The sequence below is a fragment of the Trachemys scripta genome, chromosome 2 (assembly GCF_013100865.1).
Source record: "Trachemys scripta elegans isolate TJP31775 chromosome 2, CAS_Tse_1.0, whole genome shotgun sequence".
Taxonomy (NCBI): domain Eukaryota; kingdom Metazoa; phylum Chordata; order Testudines; family Emydidae; genus Trachemys; species Trachemys scripta.
The window spans coordinates 244,517,004-244,540,240 of NC_048299.1; the positions used below are offsets into that span (position 1 = coordinate 244,517,004).

A 23,237-nucleotide genomic window follows, 5' to 3' on the forward strand; every position below is an offset into this window, starting at 1 on the left:
CTCTACCAGGGAATGGGGCTCAGATTCAGGCAGCAGCAGAATGGGATTTGTGCCTTCTGATCATCATCCATAACGTCTTGTTTTGTCAGGGAAAGGGGCTCAGAATCTGAAAAGCGGAAAGTGATCTCTCTTTCCTCCTCTTTCCCTCGTCACAGACTGGCCACACTTTAAAATGTAAATAATCGGTGACCAGAACAAAGGCACACGAGGATTCTACTTTCCAGAAACCTGCATCATCATGGCGTTACTGGGGAGGAGGGCAGGGGATGTGGAGATAAATCCCTTCTCATGTTCAAAATGATCCTGATTTACTGATTAAAGCCCTGAGTGCAACTAGGTGACTTCTACTGTACGTACTTGGGTGCTAGACAACCTGGGGGAGCAAGCAGGCAGGCTTTCAGGCTCCTAGGGCATTTAGCAAGCATCTTCTACAGTTGAGGTATTTGCATGTTACCACAATGGTAAAAAATTGCAAAGGTCCTAAACTTTATTGCATCAAGGCATTTCCTAGCAGTGGTCATATTTACCAAATTATCTCCAGTGACTAAGATTGCTGGTGTCATTCATCAGCTTCTTCCATGACTGGATTTCTTAAAATGTGCCTGCAGAATTTCCTTCTGATGACATGGAACCACACACCTGATGGTGTGACGAAGTGGGACTGTTCTTAATGTTTCCTCTGAATATTGTAGGGGTGCCTCAGTTTCCCCTATGCATTTCTTAAGTCTCTAGGTGGTGGGATAAAGGCCAGTGTGCATAAATGGCTGACACTCTGTCTCCTGGCAACTAATGGCTGGGGCCCTTCCCCTCTGCAAGGTGATAGCTAAAGGTGTTGGAGAATAAAGGAATCAAGTGACCTCCTGGCCCGGAAAGGGACAACTCAGAGGAGGAGTGGCTGGAGGGGAGGTCAGTTTGAGGCTGGCTGGGGATGAGGAATGAAGTGCAGAAGGGAGTGACTGGCTCACTGCCCCCCAAAATGGACCCGGCTGAGGGGTCCTGTTCTCTGTACCTAGAAGCTCTGTTTTAGACCGTGTTCCTGTCATCTAATAAACCTCTGTTTTACTGGCTGGCTAAGAGTCACGTCTCACTGCGAAGTGGGGGTGCAGGACTCTCTGGCTTCCCCAGGACCCCGCCTGGGCGGACTCACTGTGGGAAGTGCACGGAGGGGCAGAGGATGCTGAATGCTCCAAGGTCAGACCCAGGAAGGTGGAAGCCGTGTGAGCTCCTTGCCCTGAAGACAGTCTGCTCGCAGAGAGGAGACTTCACCAGAGTCCTGACTGGCTTTGTAGGGAGCAGCTCAAGAGCATCGCCCGGGGACTCCGTGACAGATGGAATGCAAAATCAGATGTTTTTGTCAGGTCACATCCAATTGTTCCTTTGTGGGCAGCTAAGTACAAACAACATGCTGACTGCCAACCCAGTATTCGCTCCAGACCCTGCATTATCTGTATGGAAGCAAGGATGAGTAGCATACTTGGAAGAAAGTTCCCAACATCTGAGAGTACATATCTATTTAGTTTATTCATGTCTGAACAAAAAAAACCCTAACCCATAACTATGGCCCTAAGGGTTGGACCAGTAGTCCATCAAATCCAATATCCTGTCTAGGTTGGTGGCCAGTACCAGCTGCTTCAGTGGAAGGTGCCAAGAAACCACATAGTGGGAAACCATGGTGCTCACAGGGGAAGTCTCCTTTTACCTCCTGTTAGAGATTGGCTTATGATTGAGGCATGAGTGTTTATATCCTTTCCAAAACTAGTGAGTAACCAGAGTTCAGTTTTTCCCCTGGAAATAGGAATAACATCCTGGGCAGAGGAGAATCTGCCACCTTTCAAGGCAGTTCACACAAAGAATATAGAAAAGAGGAAAATGGAAATTGAAGTTGTTATCCTACTCTTTCACTAACCTAGAAGGCACTTTGAATTTGGTAGACAGCCAAGGAACCCATTCTGGCACTTAAAGATTATACCTATAGAAAGTACATAGGAGGAATGGTGATTCAGTACTTTGATTAATGCATAACCCCCCTTATTTTATGCCCTAAAATCAAAGGTGAGCTTATCTTGCATATCATGGATGGGTTGCAGGAACGTTTCTGTAACAAATGTTTTCTCAAGGTAAGCCTGTAGAATTTACAATATACTATGGCTGTCAAGCGATTAAAAAAATTAATCGCGATTAATCACATTATTGTTAAACAATAATAGAGTACTATTTATTTAAATATTTTTGGATGTTTTCTACATTTTCAAATAGATTTCAATTACAACACAGAATACGAAGTATACAGTGCTCACTTTTTTTGATTACAAGTATTTGCACTGTAAAAAAACAAAAAAGAAATAGTATTTTTCAATTCACCTAATACAAGTACTGTAGTGCAATCTCATTATCATGAAAGTTGAATTTACAAATGTAGAATTATATACAAAATAACTGCATTCAAAAGTAAAACAATGTAAAATTTTAGCGCCTGTAAGTCCACTCAGTCCTACTTCTTGTTCAGCCAATTGCTCAGACAAACAAGTTTGTTTACATTTGCAGGAGATACTGCTGTACGCTTCTTGTTTACAATGTCACCTGAAAGTGAGGCCAGACGTTTTCATGGCTCTGTTTGTGCATCGCAAGATATTTATGGGCCACATGCACTAAAGATTCATATTTCCTTTTATGCCTCAACCACCATTCCAGGGGACATGCATCCATGCTGATGACTGGTTCTGCTCGATAACAATTCAAAGCAGTGCCGACCGACACATGTTCATTTTCATTATCTGAGTCATGCCACCAGCAGCAGGTTGATTTTCTTTTTTGGTGGTTTGGGTTCTCTAGTTTTCTCATTGGAGTGTTGCATTTTTAAGACTTCTGAAAGCATGCTCCACACCATATCCCTCTCAGATTTTGGAAGGCACTTCAGATTCCTAAACCTTGGGTCAAGTGCTGTAGCTATCTTTAGAAATCTCCCATTGGTACCTTCTTTGCGTTTTGTGAAATCTGCAGTGAAAATGTTCTTAAAATGAACAACATGTGTTGGGTCATCATCCGAAACTGCTATAACATAAAATATATGGCAGAATGCAGGTAAAACAGAGCAGGGGATATACAATTCTCTCCCAAGGAGTTCAGTCACAAATTTAATTAACACCTTTTTTTTAATGAGTATCATCAGCATGGAAGCATGTCCTCTGGATTGGTGGCTGAAGCATGAAGGGGCATACAAATGTTTATCAGATCTGGCACGTAAATACCTTGCAATGCCGGTTACAAAAGTGCCATGCAAACACCTGTTCTCACTTTCTGGTGACATTGTAAATAAGAAGAGGGCAGCATTATCTCTTGTACATGTAAACAAACTTGTTTGTCTTAACAACTGGGAGTCCTGTCACCTTAGAGACTAACAAATTTATTTGGGTATAAGCTTTTGTGGGCTAGAACCCACTACATCAGATGCATGGAGTGGAAAATACAGGAGCAGGTATAAATACATGAAAGGATGGGAGTTGCCTTACCAAGTGTGAGGTCAGTCTAACGAGACAATTCAATTAACAGCAGGATACCAAGGGAGGAAAAATATCTTATGTAGTGGCAATGAGAGTGGCCCATTTCAAACAGTTGACAAGAAGATGTGAGTAAGAGTAGGGGGAAATTAGTATTGGGGAAATTAGGTTTAGGTTTTGTAATGACCCAACCACTCCCAGTCTTTATTCAGGCCTAATCTGATGGTATCCAGTTTGCAAATTAATTCCAGTTCTGCAGTTTCACGTTGGAGTCTGTTTTTGAAGTTTTTTTTGTTAGCGATTGACTGAATAAGAAGTAGGACTGAGTGGACTTGTAGGCTTTAAAGTTTTACATTGTTTCGTTTTTGAGTGCAGTTATGTTAAAAAAAAAATCTACATTTGCAAATTGCACTTTCATGATAAATGCACTACAGTACTTGTATGAGGTGAATTTGAAAATATTTCTATTTATCATTTTTACAGTGCAAATATTTATACTCAAAAATAATATACATGTTGATTTCAATTACAACACAAAATACAGTATATACGAAAAATGTAGAAAAACATCCAAAGAATTTAATAAATTTCAATTGGCATTCTGTTGTTTAACCGTGCAATGAAATCTGCAATTAATCATGAGTAATTTTTAAAATTGCAATTAATTTTTTGGTTAATCACGTAAGTTAACTGCAATTAATCGATAGCCCTACAATATACATATATTGTAAGTTGTCTCCCACCTCATCATTTAGGTTGTGTACATATTCTTTAAAAAATTCATTATAAATCTGTTGTCAGCTAACCAGTCAGTTAAGAAGGGATGGAAGGCAAAATTACATGAGAAATTTTGAAAGTTCTGAATCCAAGCTGGTTTTGACATTTTTTTATACCGTTTTAAATGCCTTGGATTTTCTTTACTATGTAATTCAAAAACGTCTCGACCAATTTCTCTCAAACTTACTCCCCCAACAACACCCCCACACCCTATTTTCTGGCCTGAAATGAAGCATAAGAATTTACAGCCATATGTTTTTGTTTGTTTGACGAAGTCAGGGAAGCAGAGTTGTGAAGATAGGGAATTGTTCCTTTTCTGAATGTTTAAAAAGGCGCAAAGATTCCCAAATAAGGTGTTCAGTAGAACAGTAAACATTGTGTAAGAAACAAGGACCCAAGAAACATGTTTGCCTAACATGGTTTTAGTATTTTTTTTGCAAGTCAAAGAATTTGCAAATGTTTTTATGAAGATGTATTTTAGGGTTATTTTTTAATATGAGGTGGTATTAACTTTTATAAGAATTTGGGTGAAGCACTTAATAGTTATATAAGACAAAGCACATTCTAGTGGCTAAAGAGCAGGACAGAAAGACTGGCTATCTGGGTTATTTATATGCATTAAATATAACTTCAGTACTTTGCCAACTTTTTTTTTCTCTTCAAATAAGGGGGTTTCAAGTTGGCTGAAGCACAAGTCTGTTCTTCAGTCAATCTTTTTAGGTGTGCAGTTGCATATGCAAAAATTCTATGGAGGAAATCTGGGTCTCACTGAAGTCAATATCGGGATTTCAACCTCTTTTTCTAGTTACTTATGGAATTACATCTTGCTGAGCGCTTAAAATGCATTCTTTGCCATCTCGAATATACTGAAGTCATTTGGCATAACAGAAATGAAGTTATACTGGAATACTGTGTCAGACTGAAAGGCTCTTGCTTTGAAAATAAGTATATCAGTTATGTTCCAATATGTATTTTCCATAGATGTCTTGGCTTTGATTTTGCATTTATGTTACAGCGGGAGAATGTTATTCTGTGACATTTTATTATACTTACAGTATCTTTTTAAATATGTCTGTATCTGATTATTTTGATGGTCTTGAGACTCACCAGGGTTTGTGGAACTATTTAATGTTTAAATAATAGTAACAAGACACTTTCAAAGTTAGTAGGCCAAAACTAAACCCAACTTTTTTTTCCCTTATATGTCTGCAAAATCTTTTTGTGTGTTTAAAAACTGCTTCAAAGATTTTAGTATTTTTTAGAAAGCATTATATGCAAACCCAGGGCCAGTGCATTTAAATCTAAAATATAGTTTTCACTAAGGGCCAGCGTAGCTGTTGGAGAGAAATGAAACACATTTACTAGTATACAATTATTTACATTTAATACAAACAAGAAATTTTGAATCGTACCTGAAATACTTTAAAATATTTGTAAACAAAGTTATTAAGTAGTGAGACTGCCAATATAATCCTTCCTTTACAGCCTTTACACTCTTTCTGCTACTTATACAATGCATATTCGTGGAACAAAAACATGAACTGTAACATCTCCATCAGTGCAATGTTTCAGCTGGACTTTGATATTTACTCCTGCCTCCCTGCCTCACACACACACTCTCCCACACACACTAACACCCCCCCACCCTTTTTAGTCTTTCTCCTCTGATCTTTTTTAGTGATGATTTCATAGGCTCAGTCTACACTAGAAAAGGTTTGCTTTTATAGGTATACCTGTGGAGAAAGAGTTTCCTTGCTAGTATAGTTCATGCTAGTTTCCCAAGCGAAATAAACTCTCAGTGAAAGCACTTCTATACTTGTAGAACTGCTTCTACATTAGTGTTATGCTGATATAGAATTGTAAAAAGAAAAATCTCACCCTGATCAACATTATTCTGCCAGCAAAAGTTTCTAATATAGACATGGGGTTAGTCTGTAGTGTCACCTAAAGAGTTGTGTATCTTGTGAATCTTCAGAAATAGAAATGAAGCCAGTGTCTTAGTCCCTACCTTACGAAAAAAATCCTGTCTGAGTCTCTTTCAGTCAGCAGCAGTTAATCCTCTGATAATGGTAACCTCATACATACCAACATCTTTAAAGCAAAAAGCACCAGAGGAGCAAATTTATTTAAATTTGCTTGTTTTGCATACATTTTAATATATTATTCTAGGAGTACTTAGAACTGAGGAGAGAGATGAAGTGCAAAAATAGAATAGAGAGGACAATAAAGAAAGGAAAGAAAAGAGTTGGACTCCAGCATTTAATTATCTTCCCCTTCCAATCATCAGCATTTCATTCCACAGCCACCATCCCCTTCTATCTCCACAAAGAAATTTCATTTTTCCTAACCCTCGCTTCCTCTTCCCAAGTACACACTCTCACCACCCACCCTCATCTTCCAAGTATTTTCCCTACCCTTACATCCTCCTCTGCAAGCCTTTCAACTTAACTACCTTTTCACTTATTGTCATTCCTTCAGCATGTTATTTTGACACCTATCTTCACTCCCAGACCTTCTCAATCTTCTCCCCTCAAAGGACTTCATTTGACTCCTCCCCTTACATTAGAAACCTGGGAGAGCGGGCAATGATGGGAGCCTATTCTTCCCCACTCCGAACCCTCCTCAGGTTAGACTGGTATCAGTTGTGTGAGCATTCTGGCTCTTCAGCTTTCCACCCCTTTCTGGCTTCTCCTGCTACACTGCCTCCAGGGGGGAGATGAAGACACTGGGCTTGTGGCCTGATTGAGAGCTCATAATGAGTGACGAAATCTTTGGATTTCCACCCTGTCTCCCAGGTGCTCCTGCTCAGGGCACCTCTATCTTTGCCCCCACCAGCAAGGTAATTCTTATCTGGGGCCCCTTCCTGCCCACCTGGCCCTTTCCCCCTACAAAGCCACCACTCCTAATCAGAGGACACAGATCTTCCCCTTTATCTCAGGAGTCTTCTGGGAGGACCCCATGGCTTCCCATATGCTTGCTTCAGGGAGTGTCCAAATGTCCACCATCTTCAGTCTTTGGGGGCAGGAGGCAAACTAAATTGAAGCTCCACCTCTGTAATCTACAAATTTCCAAAGAGTTGTAAGAAAAAATAATTAAAGTTTAAAGATTAACTACAAAACTTGGGATAGGGAGAGAGTTCACAGTCTTAAATTATGCATAGTGTTTTGGCAGACTTAAAAGTTAAGGTACATTTACTTTTTAAAATAATATATTTGACTTTTTTTTCCCCTTTGACCTCCCAGCTCCTGTTGTTCTCTGTTTCCCATGCAAGAGTCGATATATCTATATCTATATATCATATGTATAAAATTTACCTATGTTACTAATAATTCCCTTGATTGTTAAAACTGAAAGAATTTAAAAAATCTATAACACTTCCTACTGTGTTTACTTATTCCTTCTCCTGAGCTTGGATGATGAAGATGGATTATTTAGTTTCACTTTTATGTCTAGTCAGTTTTTAATCAGTTTAACTTTTAAGTTCTCATGCATGACCATAATGCTACAATATTAAATTTACAAATACTATGAGGATTTTTTTTTTTTTTAGTTTTAGTGGCTCTAGCCAGTTGCTGTCATTCACAACTAAAGCTAGTAGTATTCTGTGACATTTTGATTAAAAAACTAGAATACAAAATTTACACGGTAAACATTAAATGGATTAAAAACCGGCTGAGTGACAGGACTCAAAATATAATTGTAAATGTGGAATCATCTTCAAGTTGGTGTGTTTCTGATGCTGGTCCACCGGGATTGGTTCTTGGCCCTATGCTATTTAACATTTTTATCAATGTTATATTCCTAATTGTAGAATTCCACACTTTAGACTTATTCTCTAAAGTATCACTGAAGCTTGCATTTTTTTCTTTTTTCCAAAATTGTTTCTAGCAAAGGTTTGTCAGTCTTTTTCCAAAGAAAATGTGTCCTCTGGCTCTTCAGAAAACAGAAATGAAACTTCATTATTACCCAGCCAGCCTCTTCTGCCTTTACATTAAACAGAAAAATACTGGTTTGTGAATACCATAATTTAGTGGTTTCTCCATTCTGATGACTTGTCTGACTAGCATGCTTTATAGAGGTCAGATTGGAAAAATTAGTGGTACTCCCTGAAATTTCACCCATTTAAGAGACCAAAATGAGGTGCCACACAGTCAGTTATGCAGAACTTAATAAAGTAAGTAGAGGTGACCTCTAATGGGTCACACTTGAGGTTTATTAATGGAGCAAAGTCATACATTTTTATTGCACCTGCTAGTTTTATATTTTTATTTAATTTGTTTTACTGGCATTTCTGTAGCACTCATCACAGTAGTAATTTAGTGCCTTAAGAGTAAAGATACATCATTTATCTCTAGAAGATAGAATTTCCTCCTATAAGGAGAAAATGGGGGCCATAACTTGCATAACATATCATAGTGACTGGAATTCAGTATTTTGAAAACATTTGTTAGTCATCCTTGGATTATTTTTCTCTTTTTTTCTCTTCAGAGTTTTGGTATTCCTTATTAATTAAATGACATATTTGTATAGGCATGGATTGGATTATCCAATAATTCTTGCTTAAAAGATGATAAATTAAAGGTTTGAAATTGTGGTGTTGGCAATATAAATGACTTTATTCCTGAAGTTTTTATCAGTTTAAATGGAGGATCAAAGAAATCAGTGATTGAATTATATGGGAGACGTTGCATATACTGCAAGTGAATCTTGTCCGTATTAAATAACTGAATGTAAAAATTATATCCTAGTTATATAAAAACAAATTTGTTAAAATGTCTACCAATATTATTTAGGTTTTTAAAGTACATTCAGGTTCTTTTAAAGCACATTCACTAGGTTCTCCCTGAAATAGTAGCAGGTTACCAGTTTTGTTATTTTGGAAAAAATGAACTAATCGTATTTTACTGTACAGGATATGAGTAATAACAAAAATTAAATTTTTGGAAACATTTTGCAGGTTCCAGTCTTGCATTTTGGGACTCTGTATAAACCTCTGGAGCCAGCTGTTCACCACTATATTCTTTCAATCACTATGAGGTGTTGATTTTAAAAGAATGGGTTGCTGTTCCTAAAGTCTACACACTGCAAATATTTCATGGCAGCCCTGTGAACTTGCATGGATTGGTTATATTAATTCCTATGCTTGGAGCATAATAAGGACCAATTCATGATTTCATTCAAAAACAGTGAAGAAAACTATTTTCTTTAATGATATGCCAGATTTATCCAAATATTTCAGCAAGTCTGTATTACAGTTTGTCAGCAAACTGGGTACAGCAAAGTGTATTTAAAAATCATTTAATTAGGACAGCTTCATTTTCACTCCATGCCACTACACAGCAAGACTTGCTTGTTCCTATTTCCTTAAATTTATCCTGGAATTTGTCCAAGTTTAGCTTTAATGAGTTGCCTAACCCGCTAGTTACATTAGGATTTATTTTGCCCTGGAGAATAATGTTTGAATTGATAGTTTTTTAACCTGTTTTGCTAAATGAACATATGTTTGGATCTGAACTTTGACTCTGGATATAAGAAAGATTTGAGAAATAATTATTTTTATTATTGTTGTTAATAAGATTTTTAAATGGAATTTGATTAGTGCTTTTTAAAGTGTAGAAGCAATCTGCTATATAATTACAGTAAGTTTTAATATGATTAATTTTAGTATGAATTCATATTCAGTTATTTCATATGAACCAAAATGATCTACCAAAATATAGTGGCACAAAGTTGAAATAAAGATCTGATGTGGTTCAATGAAAAAAATGTAGTTTTACGTGAATATTCGTTAATATTTGTTTGTTTGAATATATCTGTTAGGTAATAAAAGCTGGTTAAATATAGCTCATTAAATTTATTAATAGTAGATATTTTGTATTAACAGGTGCAGTTTGGTAGCAAATCTATATTATATAGTGCTTTTAAATGCATTGTTTGTACTTCAAAACCATTATAATAAAATTTGAATTATAAAATGCACTTTCATCGTTAGCCAGTCCTAGTTAAAATTTCCTTTAAGAAACATTTGCTGCACACATGGTACAGTAGAATTTTTTTCGCTTTTTTGTTTCCTGCCTTTCTGTGTATAGAAGGATTTATTTTCTTCATCTTTCCTTTCTCTGAAAATGAATAATGTATTTTGTCCCTATGGTAGTATTAAAAAACTACAGTAAGTTTAGAATTTGCATATTGTAAAAAAAGTTTTTATTTAATACACTATTACTACCCATCAGGGAATCTTTTACATGAAATCTGCAAGTGTAAAAGTCACTGTAGTTCAGTACAGTAGCTACACTGCACATTAAATGAATAGTCTTAGTTTTTAAAATGAAGTTTTTCCAAGATGTTACACTTTAAGTATTGTTGCAGCTCTCTGGATATCCTCTTTTCTCTGCAAGTACATTTATTAGTCATTAGAAAAGCCTTACTATAGAGACATGCGTTGATAATTATATTAGTCCTATTTTTGCTGAATAGGAGTTGTGTGCCATTACGTTTTACTGTCTTTCTTTCAAATGTATGTTATAAAACATCCTCCATCAGATTACATATTAAGAGAATTGGAAGCATTTAGTTTAAGGAGCCAAACATTAAAACTAAAGAAATCATACTGTGAAAACAAAAAGTAGAAGAGCATATTTTTAAGAGACATAAAGGAAAATGGAACAGTGACACTAATGCATTGAGATCCATGTTACAAAAGTGGGCATGGCTTGAGAGAAGGCCTGGTAGGAAGGACTCTGATGACAATTGACACTACCATAGTTGTACATCAACTTATGCTGGTTTGCCTTCAGGGAAATTTGGAGATTTTCTGTTAATGTCTGTCAAAGGCTCTGCTAACATGCGTTTTTGGGCTCTGGCTTGTGACTGTTGTAACTTTGCACTTTTGCCCTTCACATGGCTAGTGGTGTCTTGTGCCATGTTAGAGAGAGGGGACTAGTAGTATGAGACTTGTGGCTCCCCTCTTTCTGCATAATGTTTTTGTCTTGAGTCTTGTACATTAATATATCTGATGAGGAAGAAAGAGAAGAAGAGCTAAAGTAGGCCAGTGTACTGCACAAGATGCTTTTTAGCTAATCTAAAAACAAAAAGGGATACATACAGGAAATGGACGGAAGAACGTGTCACCAAGGAAGTATACCTGGAAATAGCATAAGCATGTAGGGACAAAATCAGGAAAACCAAGGTAGTAAATGAATTGCAGCTGTCAAGAAATGTTAGAAACAACAAGAAGGGGTTCTTCAAATATGTCAGACAAAAAAGAAAGATAAAGTGTGGTGTGGGTCTGCTGCTCAATGGAGAAGTTGAACTGGTAACAGAAGATGATAGGAAGGCAGAGCTGCTCAATGCCTACTTTGCTTCAGTCTTCTCACAAAAAATAACGTGACCAGATGACTAATGAAGTTACCATAGAGAATAAACGGGAAAGGATGCGGCTCAAGGTAAGTAAAGAACAGGTCAGAGATCTTCTGCCCAATTTGAATGAATTCAAATCAATTGGCTGGATGCTATTTGCAGTTCAAAGGTACTGAAGGAATTCGCTGAAGAAATCTCGGAGTCACTGGTGGTAATATTTACAAACTCATGGATGACAGGATAGGTCCCAGAAGACTGGAGAAGAGCTAACGTAATGCCCATCTTTAAAAAGGAGGAGCCAGGGAACTATAGACCAGTCAACCTGACTTCGAGAACTGGGAAGCTATCAGAACAAAGTATAAAACATTCAATTTGCAAATACCTGGAGGATGAAGGGATAATCACTAGCAGCCAACATGGATTTACGAAGAACAAATCATGCCAAACCAGCTTAATTTCCTTCTTTGACACAGTAACTGATTTTGGTGGATAGGGGAATGCGGTGGACATAATGTACTTGGACTTCAGCACAGCTTTTGACACTGTCCCACATGACATTCTGATAGGTGAGCTGGAGAATTGTGGGCTTGGTGGAACTACCACTGAGTGGATACATAATTGGTTAAACAATTGCAGAGAAAGAGTAAATATTAATGGAATGATGTTGGATTGGAGGGAGGTCTCAAGTGTGGTTCCTCAGGGATCTTGTTCTGGATCCGGTGTTTAACATCTTTATTAATGACCTGGTATAGAGGCGTGGGACTCACCCCTGTGGCGCCTCCTGCTGGTCGTCTTGGGAATTATCTCTCCAGCCATTGGAGTGCCCTCTGCAGGCCGGTGTTCCGCTACTGCTTGGCCCCCGTGTCCCTCCCAGACCCAGTGCCCTGTTGTCTGGGGTGCTGCCCCCTGGCAGTAACACCTCACAGCTCTGGGTCTCCCCCTCCCAGGGGAACCTCCAACCTCTCTCCCCACTTCGCCTCAGTCTTGGCTACTGCCAGTCCTCATCTAGCCCCCAGTCACTGGGGCAGACTGCAGTGTATAAGCCACTCATCACAGGCAAAGGGGTTTGGACCTGCTGCCCCCTGCAACCCAGTACGTAATAGGCCTTACCAGGCCTGCAGCCTGGGGCTTTCCTAGACCGGAGCTCCCCAGCTCCCTTGGCCTTTCCCCAGTCCTGCTCCACTCCAGATACCTGGTTAAGCTCCCTGCAGCCAGACCCTTCTCTCTCTGCAGGCAGAGAGAGACTGTCTGTTTTGAGCTCCTGGCTCAAGCCTTTATAGGGCCAGCTGGGCCCTGATTCCTCCCAATCTGCCCAGGCGTCTTGCCCTTCCACAGCCCTCCTCCCGGGCTGTTTTAAGCCCTTCAGGGCAGGAGCGGGGTAACCACCCCACTACACCTGGATATAGGTACAGAGAACATACTGATCAAGTTTCCAGATGACACAAAGCTAGTGGGAGTTGTCAATACTTTGCAAGATAAAGCTAAAATTCAGAGGAATCTTGATAAATTGGAGAACTGAACTGTAGATAAGAAAACTAAATTGAACAAAGGCAAATTTAAGGTGCTACATTTAAGGAAGAAAAACCAAATGCACAGAGTGAGAGAACTGGCTTGGCAGCAGCAGCACTACTGAGAAGGATCTGGGATGTGGTGGATCACAACCTCAATATCAGTCAGCAATGCGATGCTGTTGGGGAAAAAAATGCAATTTTAGGTTGCATTAACAGAGGCATAGCATGCAAGTCATGAGAGGTGGTGATAGTACCGCTCTACTTGGCACTGATTAGGCTTCAGCTGGCATACTGGGTCCAGTTTTGGTGGTCATATATAGAAAGGATCCAGAGGTGAGTGGCAAAGGTGATTTAAAGGGATAGAATGAAAGCCATATGAACAAAGGCTGAAGGAACTGGGTGTGTTTAGTTTGGAAAAGAGGCGATTAAGGGTGGATACAATAGCGGTCTTCAGATACTTGAAAGGCTGCCGTAAAAAGATGGAGAAAAGTTATTCTCTCTTGCCACAGAGGCCAGGACAAGAAGCAGTGGGTTCAAACTACAGCATAGCAGATTTAGATTAAATCTCAGGAAAAACTTCCAAACAGTAGAACAATGGAACAGACTGCCTCGGAATGTTGTTGAAGCTTCTTCACTGGAGGTTTTCAAAAGGAGGCTGAATAGCCGTGTTTCTTGTATGGTTTAGACCCAACAAATCCTGCATCTTGGCAGGGTATTAGGTTAGATGATCCTTGCATTCACTTGTAACCCTATGGTTCTGTGACAATTTGTATGAGTAAACTTGAACTTAAAAATATACGTGTCTATGGGATCAGGGTGTTGAATTGTAAACTGTTTGGGGGCAGGGACCATGTCTTTGTGTATAAGCAGCTTCTTTTACAATCTTGCTCCAATCTTGATTGAGACCTCTGGGCATCACCAAAATATAAGCAATTAATAAAAGGGGTGGGGAAGGGCATGGGTTAACATGATATCGTGGAGATACACAGGTATATGCACATTGGCTTGGTGATATAAAATGTGTATTTACACACAGTTAAAATCTTGTTAATTAACTTGCTAATAGGCAACACAGGAAAAATGAGTTTATAGTAAGAATATGAATTAGGAGTGGGTAATGCCTTTGTGTGCAGCGATTGGGAGTATACATCATGCATAAGGAACAGTATGGGGGGAAAAAAGGGATCTGGAGACAGAAGTTGGAGAAGGAAAGAAAGGGGGCATCAAAGCTGGTGTCACTGGCAGAGTAACAGCTGGGATATGCAAAATTATTGAAATCAAGGAGGTGTGTTTGGTAAGTGTATTGTAGAACCTTGAAAGTGGAGATAAATGTAATTTGATGTGTGGGGCACTGGGAAGCCAGTCAAAGGATTCTAAATAGATGATGCCATAATCTAAATGATGGGTATGGAAAATAATTTTGGTGGCATTGATGGGATTTTGGACAGATTGCTGGGGACTGATGTGGATGTCAGGAAGAATACATTGCTGTGATCAAGGCAGCTGATTAGGTTAAGGACAAGAAAGTGTCAGATTTCAGATATGTTTTGGAAAAAGAAACTGCAGGATGAAACTATCAGTATATTTCTGGTTTTCAGTGAATATTAAAGAAAAATGTAACCCCTGACTACTGATGTAGAGTACTACTTGCCTGCCTTGTGTTCAGTGGGCTACAAATGTATTTTTGTGTCATTCCCAGAAGTGCTGTTGTTGGAAGCGGATGTGCCTGGAAATAAATTAAAATAATGCTGTGAAAAGGAATCAAATCTGAGTAAGAGTTTGAAAACTGATAGTGGCTAAATAAAGTGCATATTCAGTGAGCTCTAAGTATGAGGAGTGAGGAAAAGCTCATTTCTGTTACTTTTATTTGCCAAGATACCGTCAGCGTGGCTGTTTTAAAATTATTTTCTTCTGGTAATGCAACGTAACAGATGTTTCATTTAGTGACTCGCTACATTTTTTTAAATAAAATATTTGCAAATGATTCAATTTATAAACACTTTCCCCCATTTTAGTAATGTTAAACAGCTACATTGCCAAATCTATAACTAATGTATAACAAAAATAATTTTAAAATATTGTGTATATTAATATTTCGTATTTATAAGTACATAATTGATATCCCTTTTTACTACCTTTACATATAGTTAAGATCAGAAAAAATGACTGTCAGGGGTTTTATGAGGATAAATCCCTGAACACTTGGGAAATGTTCAGATATTCTAGTGCTGGGTGGGTCACAAATATATAGATAGAAAATAGAACAGCTAGATCTGGTGGAGTGGTTAGGGGAAAGGTTCAGAAGTAGGGCAAAGTCTGCGTAGCTGGAAAAGCAGTAGTGATAGAAGGAGGATTGACCGTGAATAAGGATCAACAATGAAAGTGGGGGAGAATTTAGGGGAAGATCTGTAATAGCAGTTTGGGGCATTTGAGATTGGAAGATGGTGACAGTAGCAGCTGTGGGAGAAGGAAAAGGTGAAGGCAGCATTAGTTGGAGTACAGAGGGAGCATGTGCCTTGATTCATATTTTATATTAAAAACCTCTCCAGAATATTTGAATTATGGAGATTATAACATTGAGGAATTCTGGGGATTAGATTAACTATTTGAGGTTTGCTCTTGTGGTTTGCCATCACCAGCACTCGCCAATGGACTATAATCCCAGAATGAATTTTCGTGTTGTTCTGTATTTTATGCACACAGTGTGGTTGCTGTACATATGCCCGATGCTTAGATTTGCAAGAGTGAAAACGCCAAGTACTATTTTGGTGGGAACGCATCAGTAGGAGAAGTTATTTTTTATTTAAACGTTTAAAAATTTTGAGATAATTGGGATGAAGGCATGAGAAGTCAGTTATTCTTTCTAATAGTGCATGACATATTTGGTTTTTTTAGGCAGATAACAATGAGAAATGAAATTTCTTTTGATATCCAATCATACTTGTAATCTAGTGGTTTTTTTTTTTGTAAATTATGAAATGCCAGCAATAAAATACAATTCATGCCTTAAAAGCCAGCTGCTTGCAGCCTCAGCTCTCATGATTAGTTTTTTGGTATATTTGCCAGTACTAGGTACTAAATTAATCACTTTCTGTTTTGTTTTTCAATTTTTAAAACAGGACCAAGCGATCTCATGTTCCACTAACAGAATGCATATTTGAACTTCCAAATCTGACAGTTCAAGCAACTAGAGCCCAGACCCTTCTGCTGCAAACTATTTATCAGAGCTGGTCTCATCATGTTGGAAATGTCAGTTCTGCAGTGGTAAATGAAGTTCTGCTGAATGAAGTCTTCCAAACTTTAGGTAAAGACATAATATTTCTGACAAGTACGGTAGATTAAAATCTCTACGGTAATATAGAGCACTGCTAGTAGCAAATGAATGCACATACAACTACTTTAAATCCAGGTTTTAGCATACTGTAGTTAAACGACTGAATGTTTTTGTGTGCATGTGGTATTTATAGCTTATGCTTAAAATCCAGGATGTAAACTAAGCCACCAAACTTCTCTCTCTGGCACCAGTTTCTGGATGCATTTAATGTTGCCATACAGGATAATTTTTCCATACTTTCTTCGTTATTTGAGACATCCAGCCCCGCTGTCTTATACTGTGTAATGTAGTAACATAAGATCATTCAGAGGTGAAGTTGTTGAATGAAGTACAAAGCAGTAGGTTTAAGGGCTTTATTCATCAAGGACATTTTGTAGAATGCAGATGTGGATTTGTTCAAAAGGGCCGCCAATGTTCCTCATCTAAGCCAATTTAATCAATAACTGTTTCCTTGACTATTCTGAAGCAGCTACAATGATACAAATCCAAGAGGTGGAAGAAATAAAGGAGCTGGCTACATGGATTCATAATGCAAAACATGGTGGGTTTTCAGAAAAAAAAGTTGTTTGTGCAAATTAAAGACTGATTCTGCAAAGCTCTTGAGCATATGCTTATTATCCATCTTTACACCGCTATATACATGCTTTAAAATAAGCATGTACTTAAGTGTTTGGCTGAATCTGGCTTAGCCCATAGACAATTCAGGTTACCTTATTCAAGTTTACTTAAATCCAAGTACTCAGAGACCTTGGCAAAATTATGAGTAATGGTTTTACTAAGGATGAACACTTTCTTCAGTGTATTGGTTCAAACTCTCTGAAAAACCCTGGCTTCTTTTTCCACCTATTTTCCCCCCATGAACAAATGTATTTATTTTGGCCAAAGACGGAGGAAAAAACAGTTTTATTTCCTCTTTTTCCCTAGTACAGCATACAAGGGCAGCGATTCAATGTTGATTCCATGGTGGATATCTTTTTCAAGACTTTCATGTCATCCAAGATTATATGCTGGCAGCTGAGGATTTAGAGCAGCGTCTAGAAGGGCACCAGCAGAGAGAGCATGGACATGAGCTCCATCTCTAAAAGTAGACTATGGTGAGGTAGTTGTCTTAGTCTGTGTTACAAAACAGTGCTGACGATATCCATTTCTTTGAAAAAGGTGTAAAGCAATACAAATAGTCCATTATGACACTGGGCTGGCTCTTTCCCAGAGCAGCAACAAGAACTAAAAAAAAGTGGAGTTAGTTTGGCAGCTGGTTGTTATTTGACCAACTAAAGCTATATAAAGTGCTCATCTTGTCTAAGTGCAGCTAGAGAGGAAGTTCACAGAGCTGTCAGGCAGTTCCCAAATAAGAACTCTAGAGCGGATAGCTAGAAAAATAATCCTCCTGCTGCATTTTGGTACTATTTGTTTTTTATGATGATCCTGTTAAGACTATGGCAGGGTCCTGTATGCTCCAAGGCCTCTGAATTTGTTACAGAATGGTGCTCTAGAATCTGTTTTCATTTTTAAAATAGTGTGTTTAGCCCATATGGTTGTGATAAAAACATAGAAAATGTAAACTACGTGTAAACCAATGCAATATTGTTTTCCTGAGTCTGCAGAAGGCCTGAAATAATAGCTCTGAGAGAAATGAATTGTTCCATTCATCTCAATGAGGGTCCTTGTGGATGTTGTGATTCGGTGGCCACAAAAATAGACATTTTCTCAAGAAGCTGAAGAATTCAGAAGTTTTACAATGGAATTTACCATTCTTCTGCAGCCAGGCACCCAGCATTTTGCTTTTAGTGTCCTTGAGTGGCCTGCACCTGCCTCTTGCTCACCAGCTTTTTCCATAAGAGAAAGGTAGTGGGGCTACAGTGCATGCTTCCTGTGTTATTTCAAGGAGCAGGAAGTCAGAGAGCCAGAGCTGGAGTCCAGCTTCTCGCCAGAGGGCAAGGAGAGCCAGAAGTGTAGGCTGACATCCTTTAATTCAGCTTGGACATTTCTTAAGCAAACCATAACAGAATTACAGAAGGTATGCATGTACCTAAACAGTAAAGAAATCAGTAAGCAAAAAACCCAAAACTCTAGCATGGTTAAATGGCAAAGTTCAAAAGGTTCTTCAAGCCAAACAGATCTATCATTCAGAAAATGGAAATCCAAACCAAGGGAAAATAGAATAAACTATAAGTAGGTAAAATGTAAGCTGGAAATTCAGAGGCCTAAGGAATTTGAAGAGGATAAATAGCCAAAGGGGTAAAAACAAAATAAAAAGAAATTACTTAAGTATATTGGAAGCCTATGAAATTCAAAGGTTCCAATCTTTTCCCAGGGAGTAAAGGGAGCAATTTGAAAATAAGGACAGAGGATTTATTTACATCTGTCTTCACCGCAGAGAATATTTGAGTGAAGATACCACGTTGAGATTTTGCCCCAATCTGAAAAAAATTCAGGGTGGTTTTTTTCTTGGAGGAAATTTAAAAAAAAACCATACACATTTTATTAAATGAAACACAAAAGATTGTCGATTCATTTTGTAAGTATATTTATTAAAAAATCATAAAAATGCATGCATGTTACTCACAATGGAAGAAATTGCAATTCTGGTAGTAAAACAACAGGACACAGTAGTTGAGTGCTCCAGTCCACTAACTAGTTAGGTCTATCACTCTTCTGAATTTCCCCTTCGATAATGATACCCTTTGACCCATTTATTTGTTTTTTTGAGCACATAGCTGATAAGAACTTATTTATTTTTATTTTTTTAATTTTTATTAAAGTTAATGTTAAAATTAACACAGGTTGAGCAAAGAGTGTACAGCTGGGTATAGTGCTTAGATTATCCACAAATACAAAGTTTGTTTTGAAGTCATATGATACATAGAGTACATAATCAGCAATAATCCAAATTTAGGTGAATAGATTTAACAATATAATTTAGATATTAGAATCCAAATACTCGGGTACATCACTCGTGAAAAGTTGTACAGAGATTTGGTTGTGCAAAGTAAAATATATCAATGAGTGGAGATTGTCCCTCAATAATTCAGAATTAGGTAGGTTGTCCATTTAGAAAATACAATCCATGAGGAAAGTATTTCGGTTACTTTCCTGACTGCACTTCTCATCGGCACTCCAGCTCATCCATCGTGGTATTGCCAATGTCCGGTGATGTGTTCTATGTAGATGTCCCTTGACCACCTCATGGCGTCTGACACCATGAGTTGCCACATCAGCCGAGCGTAGCGTTGACCGATTCCGCATTCTCTCAGCACTCGCTCGTTGCTGGGGTCCCATGTGCCCATGGCTCTGACGATCAGTGCGCATGTCTGAACCTGGTAGTCCTTAGCTCCCTTAGCCAGAGGGGCGTATTTCTCTACCTTTCGAGCTCGGGCATCATGGAAGGCCAAGATCCTGTTCTTGAAGGGCACTGTGACGTCCACCATGATGATCTTCTTCCAGTCCTCGTTGGTGATGAAGATGTCCGGTTCCGGGGATAGCAGAGTTTACAGCAACCTTCCCTATGGGTGGCCGGATGGCTCTGGCCAGGAGATCTTGGATGGCGTTGTGTCGCAGCTGCCAAGCTCTCGAATGGGGCTTGCAGCTACACAGGACATGGGGCAACTACACAGGATGTGGGGCAGCATCTCATTGGTGTAGCCGCACTTCCTGTATCGCTTGTCCCGATTCCCATGGCAGACTGCTCCGTTTAGCGGGACGCAGTTGAGCCGGGCCCTGTGGATGAACCTCTAGTCGGCAAATCGGGTGAAGCTGCCTCGGGAGAGGAAGTGGTTGCTGGTGTCCCACTTGCATGTCACTTCAAAGGCCTGGTCCTGGTTTGGCTTCTGTTTCAGGTTTTCCACCTATTGGCAGCGGATGGCATCCTTCAGGGTCCTCTCCAGCTTGGTTCTGGCTCTCAGAGTGATGATGGTGCGCTCTGTGTTCTTCACCTGTGACACCAGGACTCCCAGCTCCTGGCATTCCTCGCACCACGTCTAGTGGCAGCCGATATGCTTCTCCAGTCGCGTAGCATTGCGGGTATGAGTCCAGAGCGAAGCAAAGTCTCTCCCCTCTCTTCCAAATTCACCTTCCAGCGAGCCGCTCAGGTAGGTGGTGACATCTTGGTTGGAGGGGATCCTGGTGATTTGCTTCTTGACGGCATCCTGCAGAGCACTATCCGCAATGTTCCTCACCGTGGCGTCCGGGCATATCAGAAGGCGTGAGTGATCACAGCAATGTTGCACAGATTACCTATTCGAGGGACGTTGGTGCTGCCCTGCCTGTGTGAGATGTACACCAGTTCATTGCTGGCCCTCTGGGGAAGAAACATCCACTTCAGCAGATGCCTGATGGTGTTGTCTGCTTTGTTAAGAGGTACGTTAACCACAGCAGATCCCCTCAGGATGAATGAGATACAGGAGATTAGGGGGGTGTTAAAGTCTTCGATCTTCTGCCGCGGTGCCAATAGGGAGGAGTTGATCCTGGCCACATCTTGTAGGATCTCTGTGATGGTATCCTCAGGTGTCTGTTGGACACGGAAACCCGTCGGCATGCCAAGATGTTGGTACGCTTGCCCATCCTCGAGGAAGATCATGGGTTCGCCTGGATCTGGGATGACGTTGCCTGGGCCGAATCCCTTCTACTGCCATCGATATGCAGGGTTGCACACTTCCTGGCATTGAAGTGGAATCCCATCCCATTGGCAGTCTGGCTGGTGATGTCAAGCATTTGTTGGAGACTCTTGGGGTTGTCTGCGATCAGGTCGTCTACGTAAGCCAGGATATTCACTCTGTTGTCGTATAGATCGAAACTGCATAGACCACTGGAGAGCGCTGAAATGAGTGGCTCCATGACTAAGGTGAAAACAATGGGGCTCAGGGGATAGCCTTGTTTCATGCTGCTATGGATAGGAATTTTGGGTGTCTCTTCTTCCATGGAGCAGATGGTGGTGGTGCAGCCTTCATACAGTTCCTGGACCAGTTGGAGAAAGTTTTCAGAAGTCTTGCCGCGTGTCGAAAATGTGCTGGTGGGGCATCGATCCAACAGCATTGGCCAGGTTGAGCCATGCTATGGCACATTGCCTCCATGCCCGAGTGGATGGCAGTCTGAAGGACAAAGTTGTGTTCGTAGCAGCCTTCGCATGACATGAAGCCTTTCTGAATGGAGCTAATGGCTCCTCCGTTCACCGACCAGTCTGTGATCCTAGCCGTGAGACAGCTGGCATACAGTTTGTATGTGGTGGAACAGAGAGAGATGCATCTCCAGGTATTGGGGTCGTCTCGCTTGCCTTTCTTGTAGACGAGCACCATCATAGATTTCTTCCATGATCTGGGAGTACGGTGGAACTGTTTGCATTTGTTGAAAATGGCAGTTAGTATCAGGCAACTGGGATCTTGTTTTTTCAGGAAGTTGTAGCGAATGCCATCTTTTCGTGGGGCTGTGTTTTTGGTCTTTGTAAGTCTGGCCTACATTACTCTCCGTGATGTAAAAGCTTGTTCCAGGTCCTCTGCCTAGTCAACCCAGGGTAAAGGATAAAGGCACTCTTGACGCTGCGCGTCACGGTCAAACACCCCCTTGAAGTACGAGATATTTACTATTTTTCATAAATTGAGAACAGTGGGGACATGTAATGAAATTGGAAAGGCAGTACATTTAAAACTGATAAAAAAAAATTGGAAATAAGGTGTTTCAACCTCATGCTCTTTTCTTTAGATTAGTGCTGCCTCATGATTTTTCCAAAATATTTTCTGATACAATATGTAAGCATAGTAGTAGTATACTAAATACAGACGCTCCCTGATTTATGCAAGGCGTTCTGTTCCAGAAATTTGTGCAAGTCGGGAACGTATACCTGACAATTACGCAAAAAATCACCAACAACCTTACGGAACGTACGGACCTTTTTCTGTAAATCCGGATTTGCGTAAATCGGGTTTGCGTAATCTGGGGAGCATCTGTACACATTTTAATTAACATACTATCCCAAGAATGTGGCAGGCATATTTTATAATTCATGCAGTTTCAGTGGGAAAGGAAACTTGGGTCTGAAATGTTCATGTTCTCTGCGTATGTACAGTGAGTATTGGTCATTACAGTAAATTCAAACAAGAAAATGTTATTTATTATCACACTTGATTATAAACATACAAATATAGGAAATAGCTAAACATTGCAAAGCAGTAATTTCTTTAAAGAACTGTAATATTATTAATCCTTTAGAGTTATTGTTACATATTTTTTCTGTTAGTGTGTACCTAAACCACTTAGTTTCTAACCATATCAGCCTGCCAAGAAAACACATATACAGTCACATATGGCTTTACTTTGCTCTGGAAAACTGGAACTTGCTACCACTTTTTCCTTGTCCCGTTCAGGTAGTTCATTATTTTGTTGACAGTCCAGTTCCATTAATCTGGCATATTTGGGAAAATTGCTTGCAGACCTTAAATTTCTCTGAAGGCGATCAAATAGGCATTGGAATCCCTCATGTAAATGATGTCTTAAAGTTAAAATAAAATCTACTTTCCAGAAAGTAACTGTAAAACTATTTTATGCAAGATTTCATGTGGGATACCTTAATGGTTGAATAATAAATTTTACCTCATAAAAATGAAATTCAATAATACAGTAGCTTTCTCAGCGCAGTAGCATCTGGTTGAATCTCATGAGAGCCAATATTTTCCAACTCATTAGGATCATGTCGTTCTGTATGTCGTCAACATTGACTTAGCCAAGCTACCTTTACTTACATAACCGCCAAACTATTAAATAGGTCTC

At 39.5% G+C, this 23,237-nt stretch overlaps 1 protein-coding gene across 8 annotated transcripts in view; it reads left to right on the forward strand.

Moving 5' to 3' along the window:
* VPS13B (vacuolar protein sorting 13 homolog B) overlaps positions 1-23,237 on the forward strand; it is a 948,921-nt gene that overhangs the window by 210,984 nt on the left and 714,700 nt on the right. For all 8 annotated transcript variants that reach the window (XR_004644784.1, XM_034763372.1, XM_034763367.1 and 5 more), the window contains exon 17: positions 16,264-16,448. Coding sequence is in view for 7 of the 8 variants with exons in the window: in XM_034763372.1 (XP_034619263.1) it covers positions 16,264-16,448 (185 nt within the window). In the remaining variant the exon portion in view is untranslated. The remainder of the gene's footprint in view (positions 1-16,263; positions 16,449-23,237) is intronic.